This window comes from Solanum tuberosum, unplaced genomic scaffold (assembly GCF_000226075.1).
Source record: "Solanum tuberosum cultivar DM 1-3 516 R44 unplaced genomic scaffold, SolTub_3.0 scf00490, whole genome shotgun sequence".
In the NCBI taxonomy this organism is placed as follows: domain Eukaryota; kingdom Viridiplantae; phylum Streptophyta; class Magnoliopsida; order Solanales; family Solanaceae; genus Solanum; species Solanum tuberosum.
Window position 1 is genome coordinate 47,343 of NW_006239413.1, and position 13,769 is coordinate 61,111.

Consider the following 13,769-nt stretch of genomic DNA (forward strand, 5'->3'; position numbering starts at 1 on the left):
TAATTTAAAGTGGTAAAAATTTAAAGACCACTCCAAAATTGGGGCATTCATGTGATGGACCCAAAAAAAAGAGACAAATTCATAAAAAGATGTAGTTTAAGGTTTTTTTTAAAAGAATTATTTAGTTTAAGGTTATATTTCAATGCACAAGGATAATATTCTTATTATATATATAACTTTGCGATTTCTCTTCTTTTTTTAATAAAAAAAATATTTTTTGAATTATTTATATCTAGGATACAATTCTTGTAATTGCGCTGATATTTGACTGACAAGAGCAATTAACAGAATGGCGTAATTTAATTAGGTAAAGTAGGTAATTTTCAAAAATTAGGATTGCTTTGTCTGTTGATTTAATGCGTCACTAGGTAGAATCAGTTCGTCGGCACTTGATTACCTGTGTATTGCGCTTTGCAAAAAGCGCAAGTGGGCAACGCTCTTTTAAAAACTTAATAACTGCAAAATCTGTCAAATTTCCACTTACTTCCGCAAATCGATATTCCAAATTCCTTGCTTTGATAGCAATCATTGGCCCCGTTTCACTTATGCAATTGATGGTAGTATTATAAAAAATTTATGCTTCTTGAGGATTTAGTTATTAAAATTGTCAAGCAACTGAGGATAGACAGATGTAGAAAAAATGTAGCAATAAAGTATCAAGTTGAAGGTAACTGTGCTCCAATTAAAGCTAGTAACGGTATGAGCATGAGTGTAATGTTGCCTGTTGGATTGAAGAAACAGCGCAAGGACTTAAAATAAGTATCTTATTAGTATTAAATAACTATATAATGGAAAAGAAGTTAAATTTAAAGTTTCGAAAGATCATTAATAATAAATTTTTCGTCAGAAACGTGTCAGATAAACAGAAGGTCAAAACGAAGTCACTATTCAACAGATTGATAAAGTTAACTGAAGTATACATTTCCCTCAATAATTTCTTACCAAAACCATGATCATAACCTAGAATATAAAAATCAAATACAACAACTAAAAGAGCATAGACAATACACTTGAGATACAACACAGAGTGCTAAAATTCATCATTCAACAACCCCTGATGAAAAATTCCAACTTAAGTCATAACCAAAATCCAAGGACCATTCAGTATGTCCACACACAAAGTAAGACATAAGCTAACAACAACAGTGTACTTGCAACTCACACACCTATAAACTTCAACACTCCTCTCCAAAACCTCCTCATTCATAAATTCAACATATCTTCTCAAACACTCCCACAACTTCTCCACAAAAGATCTAACACACTCAAAAACAACTCTTCCACTCAAATCAAGAATATACCTTTTACTCATTGGCACAGTTAAAGCAGAAGTAGACACTTTATCATCCATTTCTGTACTTGTCAAAATTTGATGAGAAGTTTTGACAAATGTTTCTGTTGCACCATTACATATGGCCACCAGCATTTCTCTCATTTTCGCTTCATTCTTTGGATTTGTCAAACCAGAAAAGATTTCATTGTAAGTGTTGATATTCATTGTTTTGTCTAGATAAACAGTAACAGCAGTGCTCACAAATACTTGTACACAATTCCCTATCAGAGTATCAACATATTCAGGAACAGAGTAACCCTGTTTAACAGAACAAAATGTAAGTACCAAATTCCTGGTGAAATTCCCAACAATTACAGAAGCAAAACCACATCCTGCATCAGAAAACAGTTTATTTAAAACCTGATCGAACAAATCAGAATCTAATTCCTCTGTTTCTTGATTACAACAACCTTGAAGAACTCCGATAGTCAAAGCACTAGTGACCTTAACAATTGACTCTGAAAACTCAGCTATATTGGTAATTTTGGAAATTTGCTTCAAACTTTTTGGAATTTGATCAGAATTTGATAACATAAACTCCTTTAGATCTTTAGAGAAAATCCCAATTGTATCAGCAGAATCAGACACCATTTCAGCTAAAGAAACAACTGAACCAAGAAACTTTAACAATCTTTCCCTCTTTTTAACCATAGATGGTGAGTAATAAGCTTTATATGCACCAAAACCAGTGACACCAAGAGCTCCCAAAGCAACAAGCAAGTTCTTGTTTTTTTTAGTATACCCCATACCCTTTTTTATTTGTTTCATATCCATACAATTCAGAGCACAATCTCCTTAATTCTCAAGACTCAAAAGGGGTTTGAAAAACAGATTGAATAGGACTTGCTTAATGTAGAAGAATATGAACAGATTTTTTCTTTTTCTTTTTTTCCTTTTTGGGGTCAGAGAAGCTAATCCGGTAGAAGTTATACATGTACTATGAATCTTTTGATAAGAACGACTTAGATTAGGACAATTGGTGGGGTCTCTGCATCTTCATTCACTTTCAGCTTGCAGGTGTCCACATTTTTGTGAGCTAAAAAAATACTCCCTCCGTCCACAATTGTTTGTCAGGGTAAGGTCATGCACATCCCTCAAGAAAAATTTAATAGAAGGTGTAATTTGACTAATATAACCATATTATACCAAGAATGCCAAAAGTCTACATAACTTTTCAATTGAACTACACTATCATTAAGGGCAGAATTGGAAAAAGATGATTGATTGTTTAAATTGACAATTAAACTTGGACATCTATTTTTAATATACCTGCCAAATAATTGTGGACAAAGGGAGTATATATTTTTTCTACATGAGTCTCATATTAATTGATCAATTTCCTTTTTTTTACGGATATATTAAAAAATCATAAATAAGAGGATAGTTTTATCGATTCAGCCCTTAACTTTTTTGAAATTTTACAAATAAGGGTGAACACTTTCAAAAATAATTAATTATAAGGATAATATGCGGAAAAAATTAATTAATATTTTTTTTATTTTTAATAAGTTGATCAACAACAGAGACAACTATATTTAATATAGTGTCAACTGATATGAGACTGATAGAGTAATTTAATTTGGTTAAAAAAAGTTTAAAAAATAAAATTTATAATCTAGTTATAAATATTTGAGCTAATATTATCTCTTATTTATGAAAATAGATTTATTTTGATCTTTTAAATATAATTTTGAGCATAATTAATTTCTTTAAATTTACTAAAGTGGAGCATTTTTTAATATGTTTTGAAGGATCAAAATAAACATATTCTCATAAATAAAAGATAATTTAATCCAAAATGAACCTACTCTTAAATTTAAAATATGTTTTATTTAAATAGACTACAAAAAATAATGTCACATAAATCAAATAAATATTTGATTGACATTAATTGGAGATGATTTCTTCTTAACAATTTCCTCAGTGATTGATATTTAAATTTAAAATATGTTTTTTGTTTCTCCTTCACGCGAGAGAGAAGTACAAAGCGTAAACTATAATTTATACACGTTTTTAGTTTAATCATAGATTATGAAATTAAAAAATTTGAATTTTTTAAGTTGTATTTTAAAATTTGTGTTTTTTGAAAATAAGTAGTATTGTTTTGTTGCACTTGAACATATATTTTCATAGATTTTATAAGTGAAAATAAGATTCCTCCCAAAAACTGTTCGATAGTTTTTTGAAGACAATTTTTTACCACTAATCTAGTAAATAACGAGAAAATGAGCTCCAATGCACTTGTAGATAAGCTGAGCGTATATCAAGTACGTACAGTGTGGGTTCAATTAAATTCACTATTTTTCGAGCTCAAACTACAATTTATTGAATTTAAATTTTAAATTCGCCTTTTGAGCTAGGTATTAGAGAACCGCGCTTGTATCCATAGAAGTACTCACTGTGTCGGGGCTCAAAAGAAGAGAGGAACACCACGCGAAAGAAGAAGGCGATTGAGGTAAGCCTAGTGAAGTTGTACCGCATGCTTCAAAAGTAGTACTATTCGGTTCAATTTGGGGTCCCACATGTTTTTCGTCTGTTTCAACAATTGACTCGTTAGAAACCTCGTCATTTGATATCACCACTGAGGAGCAAGGAGGAAGAAACTCCCTCCATTGCCCACCAATATTACTCTTACTTGATAATGAATAAGTTGGTGAAAGATCAAGAGGGGGAGGCGCCACCTATTCATGAAAATTAAACATAATATCAATAATTAATAGTTGAAATAGCTAGTAATGTTTCATTTAATATGTAAGTTAATTTTTTAGATCTGATCATACAATTCAAACATGATATTATACAAGATGCATGTAACGGAGAGTGTTTAAGATAATGTTTTAACTGAGATGATCACACAATTCAATATATATATCAGCAACCTCTCGTGAATGCCCGGGGTTGGAGGTGGAATTGGAGTGAGATTGAAACTCGGGTGCAGCAGTTAACATTTGGACAACTTGTCTGAAATTAACAACTTCGACCCTATAGATTTTAGGGGGAATTGGTGGCGATGGAGCGATGGGCTTCTTGTTGATTGATCTTGATGAAAGGCTGCGAACTCTATGGAGAGAAGAAAGACATGGCTTTTCTTTCGTTTCTTCGTGTTGATCATGACCAGCAAAAGAACTTGAAGAACTAGACAAGGAAGAAGAAAATATTTTACTTGAATACGATTCCATTTTTGAGTTATATATCAAAGTATAAACTTGTTAAGTAGAATTTGTATTGTTAATTAATTTTGTGGCCTTGTATATATAGTGAGTGATTAGTGAAGGTGGCTAACAAAGTTGGGGGATTTTGTAAGGACAAAATATAAATTGTGGCAGTAATAGAAATTAAGAAGGTTGTGAAGAAGATATTTAATGAAAAATGGAGGATGTAATGTGAAGTTTGTCTTGAGCGTCGGCTATATATATGGATGGATGAAGCTGATCAACAATAAATCCAATATTAATGTCCACTGCTCAATTTTGACCTAATTAATAAATTGCTCTCTTCTTTTTTTGTTTCTAGTTACTTTCTTTGTTTCAAAATAAGGGATGTTTTGGTTATAGTAAAATAAATGAAAAAGAAAGGAATATGACCTCTATATTTTAGCGAAAAATATTTTTGATTTTTTTATGGAAATAAAAGTTCAAGTGTTTAAAAAATGAAACATTTTTATTTATTGTGAAATAAGATTGGAAAGAGGGACCTCTTGCATCGTCATTATCATCGCTCACCTGGCTACAATTATACTTTGACAAATAATCGTTAAAGAGATTGGCCAATTATACAACCCGAACTGAATTCGTGCGACTCAATTCAATTTATTTCCCAAATTTTATATATAAATTCCCACTCGATCAACCAAATGTACAATCTAATTCAATTTTTTTCTCGAATTTTATTTTAAAATTCTCACGTTATTTGTTGTTACCATTAAAAATATACTTTACATGTTATTTCTTACGAAATTCTACAAAATTATTATTATAAGTATCTTTAGTAATACAAACTAACCACAGATAAATGATATTACAAGATTTTAAGAAGGAACTGATTTTATTTTTTCAAAAGTATCCTTATTTACATAATCAACAATAATGGAGTATTTTTCTTTTATTATTGTTCGGAGTAAGATAGTTCCTTATTTTTTTAAAGAATAAATAATTTTTTAAAAAGATTTGTCCTATTTATATACTTCTTTCGTTAACTTTTACTTGTTATAATTTGATTTAACACATTTATTAAGAAAATAATTAAATGATATAAATATTTTATCAAACTATTTTCTATTAAATGATGTCTTAGAAAGTGATTTGTAAAATAAATATCTAATGCTAAAGATAAAACATAAAAAAAAATTAGTATCTTTTTTTGATAAATTAAAAATAACAAATAAAAATAAATAACATAGAGGGTAGAGGGAAGGTAAAAAAACAAACGCCATTTATTTTTGGGAGTAATGAAGTAACCTTTCTTTAATGCTTGGTGACTACCTGAGGACTTATCTCAGTTACACGTGCAGCCTTGGAGTTATTTAGTGGCGGCGCCGATCTTCTCTCTCCTTCGACTGATCCTTGACTGGTGAATAATTTTATCTAGAGATGTATAAAGAAAATCAGCATACCGGACTAAATTGATAATTTGTGGGGGGGATCAATAAATACAAATTTGATTTAATATTATTGTTCGGAGCAATAATTTTGACGTAATAAAATAAAAGTTTGATTGATCATTCGCAAATTAGAGCACACTATTTTGTAATTAATCTTATTCAATTTTGTGATGAGCATTTTATATATTTTTACGTGTGTGGCTCTATTATTAGTACATTGCTTGTATTTACAATTTAATTAAAAGTTCAAAAATATTATTGATGGACAAATAAAAATGAATTGAAAAAATATAACAAACTTCAATAATGTGTAACTGTGCAAAAATAACATCAAACAGTCTATTCAAACCTTCATTTATAAAACTTCATATTCAATCTTATTTGAAAAATTCAATCAAACAGAGTCATAGCCTTTGAGAAAGACAGTAGACGGAAGTCTTCTAGAACTTAATTAATACTTCTCTATTTCTATTTACTTATCTATTTTCAACTTGATATACCTATTAATTGTCATGAACTCATGACAAAGTGAATTTATTTCAAAATTAATTTACCTATTAGAGATATTTTACTTTTTTTCAAGAACATCTCTAAAGGGACAAGTCCAAACAAAATTTACAGAGTATAAAGGGGTAGAGAGAGTATCTTGAATTGTTGGGTTGAAATTTTACAAGTATATTCACATGATACTTCTCTATTATATTTTACTTGTCAAATTTTGACTTAACACATATATTAAGAAAATATTGATGGTTAGTAATAAATTTATCATTTTACTGTTATAAATTGATAGATTCGGAAATATCTTTACTTACTACTCCTTCTGTTTTTATTTATATGTCATCCTTACTAAGAATATAGATAGTCCTTAAGTATGTGTCATTTCATAAAATCATGCACAAATGACATTATTTTTTCCTATTTTACCCTTGAGAGTTATTAGCCTTGAAAATAAATATTTGACCAACATAGAAAAACTAAGTAAATAGTTTATGTCCATTGCTCAAATAAATTAATTCATGTTCATTTATTGAAAACTTGTCTTCAAGAGAACGCTAAATAAGAGTATAATGGTAAACTTACCTGATTTCTTAAGGAGCGTGAAATCTAAAATGGTGACATATAAATAGGAACGGAGGAAGTATATTTTTTAAACACATTAACTTAATGTTAATAAATTGAGGATATTAGAGTATAGATTAAAAAAATTGTCAAAAATAACACGTAAAAAGAGAAAAATTGAACAAATAAAAAGTGACAGAAAGAGAGAAATTAATTTAGTGTTTGTCTAACTTATTCATTGCCTCCATTTATATGTCATACCCAATTAACACTACAACAATTGATAACTAATTGAAACAATAAAGTGTAAATTGAAAAATAAATTTTTTTTGTATCAAATGACTTTTTCCTATAATAAAAATACGCATAGTTTGAAATAAATTCAATTTATCAAAACAATCAATATTTGAGACAGGTAGTATCATTCTTGGGTTTACGTAGCCGGGAACTACATATTATCAATACTTGCAATCACTTCTGATATTAATAAGTTAATTACTCTGTCTATTTGTGTTATTTTTTACTTTTTGATATTAAAGTTATGTAAAATTTTGATAACATTTTAAAGTAATTCTATGTTTTTTCATGCCATTGATATGACAACTTAATTTTTCATACAAAATTTAAAAATCTAGATCTAATCTCAAAATATTTAACTAATCTAATGCAACACCAACAATGATTGGTTAAAATAATTTTTGGGAACTAAAAAGTACCAGATAAATAGATAAATTGATACTGCGAGAGTAACACCTAATATGTCTTAAATATCGTGACGTCTTGGGAGTAGTAATCTGTTTCTTGTTATGAACATTTAATTAGGGGTGTGTATCGGATGCTTTGGTTTTCTATTATAGATTTAGTTAATTGATTTGTTTTTTAAACATGTTAAGCCAATAATCAAAAAAATAAAACCGAACTAATAATTCAATATTTTTTTATAAACCATTAAAACCTGCTAATTCAATAATATTTTTTCGTCGATTTATTAATCTATTCGATTTTTACAGACCCAACATTTAATGATCAAAATGTATTGCTTGCCAATAATTTGGAATTCAACTAAGTAGTACAATTACGAACAAGAGTTTTGGTCTTCGAATAACAAACTCACTTGTAATAATTCAAAACAAAGACCAACTAGTCATGCCCAACTTATTGAAAAGTCTCGAATCTTTCAAGTTTCATTATTGAAAGTCATACTACTACATTATTTTGTTTTGACTATGAAGCACCTACGTATCACTCTTATGTTTATGTTTATTTATTTATTATATTAAAAATAATTTATTTATTTATTTATTCAGTATACAAATTTAAGAGATAATTTATTATTTAGTTTTTAATTATCCTTATTAAATTTTCAAGACGGTGAAGTTATTATATTCAAAGGTTAAGACTTGATATAGTAAAATTGTCATTCTATTTATTATAAAAATAAAAATATTTTTAAAGTTTTGTCTGATTTAATTTTCTCGATTCTTTTTCTCTAATCCTATTTAGCTTCTTTTTTTAATTCTTAATTTGGAAAGACATATAAAAAGTTAAGGTAAAGTTTAATTCTTTTTACCTATACTTTTTCCTTTTGAAAATTACTCATTTTTATTATTAAAGAAGACATTATCTGTCAAGTTACTGAAGGTGTATGAATCAACATACCAACAATGGAGAAAAACAAAGAATATTTGGGGAAGAAGAAGATATTTTCACTATTATGTAACTGAATACATGTGCCCCTACAGCTCACTTTAACTAACTGCCTAACAATATTTCTAACTAATCTGGATTAATGACTAAAATAAATTAAGCTTAGCCTCATAAACAGTACTAACTACTTTTAACTAACTAGTCAGTGTTTAGAGACTAAGGTACATTTGTGCATTTTCCAATTTCCTTTACACTCCCCCTCAAGCTTGGACTTATGAAGATGTTCTACATTCCGAGCTTGGGCATCATGTAAGTATGAGATGCTTTACCAAGGCCTTTAGTGAACATATCAGTTGGTTGTTCTGATGAGGGCAAATAGGCTGTGACAATCAGACCATCTTGAATCTTTTCTCTAGTGAAGTGACAATCTATATCTATGTGTTTAGTCCTCTCATGGAATACAAAATTAGCAGCTATTTGGAGGGCTAACTTGCTATCAGAAAACAAGGAAACAAGTGTATTGACTTGTATACCAAGTTCTCTGAACAACCTTATCATCCATATCACTTCTGCAACTGAGGATGTCATAGCTCTATACTTTGCCTCTACTGAACTCCTTGAGACTGTGGCTTGTTTCTTGGACTTCCATAAATAGGAGAACTCCCATAGTGCACTAGATAACCAGTTATAGATCTTCTACTGTTTATGCAAGCTCCCCAGTCAGCATCACAATATACTTTCAACAAATTATCAACAGTAGCAGACATCAATATTCCTGATCCTGGTTCATGTTTTACATACCTCACAAGTCTCATGGCTGCCTCCATATGAGACTTCTTTGGGGAATACATGAATTGACTCAAACTCTGTACAACAAATGCTATGTCTGGTCGGGTTGTTGTGAGATAGAGTAACCTACCAATAAGTTGTTGGTAGCTAGAGGGATCTGCTAGTGTTAAATCTTCAGAAGTTGATGGTACATGTTGGTCAAACCCAACTGTGGTGAGTTTTTGATTCTGCTCCATAGGAGTTGCAATAGATTTAGCACCTGCAAGTCTCATGTCTGCCACCAACTCCAAGGCATACTTTCTCTGATGCATTAAAATCCCCTCCTCACTTCTGGCAAACTCAATGTCAAGAAAGTATCTAAGTTCTCCTAGATTCTTGATCTTAAAAGTTGCATGCAATACTTCTTTAGTGTGTGAATGTAACACCCCGAAAATGCTAACAAAAGTCGCATATCAATAAACCACTGCTTAATTATTACAATATGTTTAATTCTCATTTTGGGAACTTGAAATAATGTTATATTTGCAACATTGCTTAAAATAATTGTCATCGTAATTTAATGTATTGTATGGGGGTATTTGCGTAATGTTTTAATTAGAAAAATGTATAGCTTTAAAAGGAGGTGTAAGATATATATATATATATAGGTGTATATGTATGCATTTGGCAGCACACAAGTATTTGGGCAGCCAACTTTTATGGACAGTTGTGTAAATGATAAACACCTCTTGTGTTACTATATTCTGGCACCTCCTCTTAGGAAATTCGTCTCACCTGAAGTATAAGTTCCTTAGAACATTATCTAACCTGTTGTTCTTCAAGATCACAAGAGAAAATCTTGGTCCTTTTGGCTGGAAATCGAGTTTCACTCTTCTCTTTGGTTGTATATCCTCGTGTACAAGTTGAAGACTCTGATACTCATCATAAGAGAAAATCTTGGTCCTTTTGGCTGGAAATCGAGTTTCACTCTTCTCTTTGGTTGTATATCCTCATTTGTACTCTTTTTACCTGCTGGTATATCTGAAAGTATTCTTGGTACCTTGGTTACCTCTTGTCACTTTGCATTGTCGTATTGGTATTCTTTAATACATTAAAGACGCTTATGTAACTCGCCCACTTGTACGGATTGTTTGATCACTTAGCACTCTTGTTGGGACCTTGTCCTTCTTGTGGCTGTGACTTTGTCACTCTTGGCATGCCTCTTGGTTCGGATCATTCGCCATCTTGACTGTGGATTTTTAGTTCGTCTTAAGAATGGAAGTTGTCCATTTTAAGTACGAACTAGGAAGCCATTTTTTAATATGGTTCTTGGTTCTCTCGATTATTGGGCTTTGACCCTTCTTGATGCAGGGCGTCGGCCCTTCTTGATACTTGCTTGTGCTTGGTGTGAAGACATGAGGTACATATTTGGCGAGCCTTGTTATTGAACCTCTTGGAAATTTGTGCTATGAGCGTTCTTGACATTTGGATCTTTAAATATAAAACTTGATACTCTTTATATATTGTTTACTTGATTTATTTATTATGTTCAATTATGCTGCCCTTGACTTGAGAATGATAACTTGGTAAATTTAAGGGCTCCAAATTTATAGTTTGTACACCACTAAGCTATATGCTTAGCGATAGTTGTTTCTATCGTAGGGGTTGTTCGCGATGATACTTGAAACTGACAATTGATGATGGAGATTTTGAAAGCCTTAAGGAAAATCACATTAATTGCATATAGGCATATATATTTTGTATAACCTTGGGACTTGTACATGATCTTTGTGCTGTATATTTACAGGAGATTTTGAGGGCTGATTTGGTCATGTCACCATGGGTTGTAATATAAGTATGGTTATACGTTTTTATCCTTTTGGAGTGTGTAAACCCAAGTCTTGTAATATACTAATTTGCTATATGTCTTGAAAGTTGTGTGAAGCATGAGCCGGCTGATTTCGGTACTTGGAAGCTTGTAATATTCTTGTTATTTCACCCTCGAGTGTGAGGTTAACATATGCATAAAGATCTGGTCGGTTAATTGTTTAAATGTTGTATTTTTTTTTGGAGTTCGTTATGAATCTAATCCCTCTACTAGATTAAAATCAGTATGCTCTCATTAGTTGATTTTAAATGTCGCAAGTATTTAATTAGATTTCTTGTTTAAGTAGTGGTATCGTTTTGAAAGGATCGCTACAGTGAAATTATGGAATGATCATTACGAGTAATTAGTAAGTCATCCACATAAATCAAGACTATAACAATCTTGTCACCTTCCCTCTTAGTAAACAGAGAATAATCACTTGAACCTTGATGAAAATCAGATGAGGTCAAGGCAGTAGTAAGCTTAGTGTTCCATCGTGAAGCCTGCTTTAGTCCATATAAGGACTTCAAAAGCTTGCATACTTTTCCAACACTTTTCTCTTTTACAATAAAACCTTCAGGAATGGTCATGTATACTTCTTCATATAAGTCTCCTTGTAAGAATTCATTGTATACATCCATTTGGTATAACTTCCACCTCTTGACTGCTGCCAAGGAAATAACAGGAATAAATGGCACAGCATGACAACCTATAGACTAAATTGGCAAAAAATAGCTCATTTTTAATCTATTGGCAAAAAAAGGACTTTCTTTTATTTATATGGCATTCAATAGTTATTTTGCTTTTTCTTAAAAAATGTATTTATGTTCCCCTTATTTTTCTCTAAACACGTTTGATTGCTTCCTTTTTTTTCTTGAAAAGGTAAAATTTAATGTTTTATTATTCCTTTTTTTATCTCTCCTTTTTGTTTGTCAACCATTTTTAAATAGACTTCTTTCTCTTTTTTTGTCTCCTTTATTTTCTTTCTAGAATTCTTTTTTATACGTATATTTTGTTTTCTCTCCCCAAAATTTTTTTTTGTTCTTCTCCTTAATTCACTTTGTTTATGAAAATCAGATATAACAATATGTTTATTCATGGATACTTCTAATAATACTATTTTATATAAAAAAATTTGCTTGTCCAATTAATTGTTGAATTTCATGATTTGTGGAATTGAGGTTTTTTCAATTTTGTTTTTGCGAAAATTGAGGTTATTAATCCTTTTTTTATTTTAATTCTAAAATCTTTTTCACATGTATATTTGTTGCTCTTCTAATTTTTTTCTTATTCTCCTTAATTTACTTTGTTTATGCAAATCAGATGTATGTTTATCCATTGGTCCTCCCAAAATCTTCTTTTAATATATAATTATGTAGTGTTTTTTTTCATTTAATTTTGAAATTTCGTGATTTGTGAAATTAAAAAAATTTAAACTTTTTTTTTGCAAAAATTCAGGTTATAATATTTGAAATTTTTGTTTTCAATTTCATGGGTAATAAATGTTCTCATAAGATCCTCGTAAAAAATTAGAATGTTGATTTTGATGAATACAAACTAAGGTATACCAATAAATGTCAATCTCAATTTGAATAAATGTATACAAATTTATTAGGTAAATACAGACCAATAAATACATAAATGAATACGAACCAATGTATACATAGTGCAGTTACCGTATACATAACAAAAATCACATGTACAATTTATGAATAAAATTTAATTTGTACATTTATCATATTAACTTCATTCTTGTATTCATTATAGTTTATAACCTATAATTGTTGGTAACATTCTTATGTATACATTATAAGTTTATGTATACATGCTACAATTATGGTATACATCAATAAAATTTACACGCCTATTTTTATGAATAATTTTTGTGTATACATATAGATTTTTTTTATCTATACATTATGTAATTGCAACTTCAATTATTTTATAATTTTTGCATACGTGTTATTACAGTTTCTAATAAAAAGCATTGCCTCTTATATTATTTGATAATTAACACACGTTAATTGAGCACTAATAATATATATTGTTTACCTTAAAAGTAGTCGCCGTCTTTTGATAAGTTAATTAAAGAATTAAAAAAATCCTTCCTTGAAAGTTGATATAACCTTCTTTTAATGGGTTAATTAATAAAAAATAATTCATTTCTTAAAAGTAGGCAACCGTTTTTAATAAACTAATTACTATCGGTTGGTAAAAATAAATTATAAAATTACAATCAAATATATATTTATGTTGTTGTAAATTGTGTTTAATATTTATTTTTTTAAAATAGAGTGATAATAAAGTTGAGTTTGAGAATTTAAAGAAACTGAAAAGCTAACTTCCTTAATTATAGGAGTTAAAAATAAGGAAGAAAAAATAATCCCATATCTCCTTAATTAATGCTGGTTGGTTGCACATGGTTTAAAAAAACGGAAAAGGCTCAAAAATACCCTTGAACTATCGGAAATAGCTCACATATACCCTTAAAC

General features: G+C 29.7%; 3 protein-coding genes across 3 annotated transcripts; all 3 read right to left on the minus strand.

Moving 5' to 3' along the window:
• Window positions 1-956: 956 nt before the first annotated feature.
• On the minus strand, window positions 957-2,504 carry LOC102586246 (protein PHLOEM PROTEIN 2-LIKE A10-like). Its single transcript, XM_006364342.2, has 2 exons — window positions 1,744-2,504; window positions 957-1,665 (listed from the first exon to the last, which is right to left on the minus strand). The coding sequence occupies exons 1-2, from the start codon at window positions 2,105-2,107 to the stop codon at window positions 1,073-1,075; spliced, it is 957 nt and encodes a 318-aa protein (XP_006364404.1). The 5' UTR covers window positions 2,108-2,504; the 3' UTR covers window positions 957-1,072.
• Window positions 2,505-3,602: 1,098 nt separating this feature from the next.
• LOC102593221 (uncharacterized) lies at window positions 3,603-4,517 on the minus strand. The gene is made up of 2 exons (XM_006364365.2): window positions 4,213-4,517; window positions 3,603-4,014 (listed from the first exon to the last, which is right to left on the minus strand). Exons 1-2 carry the CDS (start codon window positions 4,510-4,512, stop codon window positions 3,697-3,699), a joined length of 618 nt encoding a protein of 205 aa, XP_006364427.1. The 5' UTR covers window positions 4,513-4,517; the 3' UTR covers window positions 3,603-3,696.
• A 4,730-nt stretch (window positions 4,518-9,247) lies between these two features.
• Window positions 9,248-9,703, minus strand: LOC107058341 (uncharacterized mitochondrial protein AtMg00240-like). Its single transcript, XM_015303925.1, has one exon. The coding sequence runs from the start codon at window positions 9,701-9,703 to the stop codon at window positions 9,248-9,250; it is 456 nt and encodes a 151-aa protein (XP_015159411.1).
• Between the last annotated feature and the right edge of the window lie 4,066 nt (window positions 9,704-13,769).

Bases quoted from the DNA above. Each gene is read 5' to 3' on its own strand.
- LOC102586246 (XM_006364342.2), bottom strand. From the start codon at position 2,107: ATGGATATGAAACAAATAAAAAAGGGTATGGGGTATACTAAAAAAAAC. The intron at 1,666-1,743 runs GTTGTTGTAATC...TTTCTGATGCAG, and splicing joins GACTATCGGAGTTCTTCAAG to GATGTGGTTTTGCTTCTGTA.
- LOC102593221 (XM_006364365.2), bottom strand. From the start codon at position 4,512: ATGGAATCGTATTCAAGTAAAATATTTTCTTCTTCCTTGTCTAGTTCT. The intron at 4,015-4,212 runs GTTGCTGATATA...TTTCATGAATAG, and splicing joins ACCCCGGGCATTCACGAGAG to GTGGCGCCTCCCCCTCTTGA.
- LOC107058341 (XM_015303925.1), bottom strand. From the start codon at position 9,703: ATGAGACTTGCAGGTGCTAAATCTATTGCAACTCCTATGGAGCAGAAT.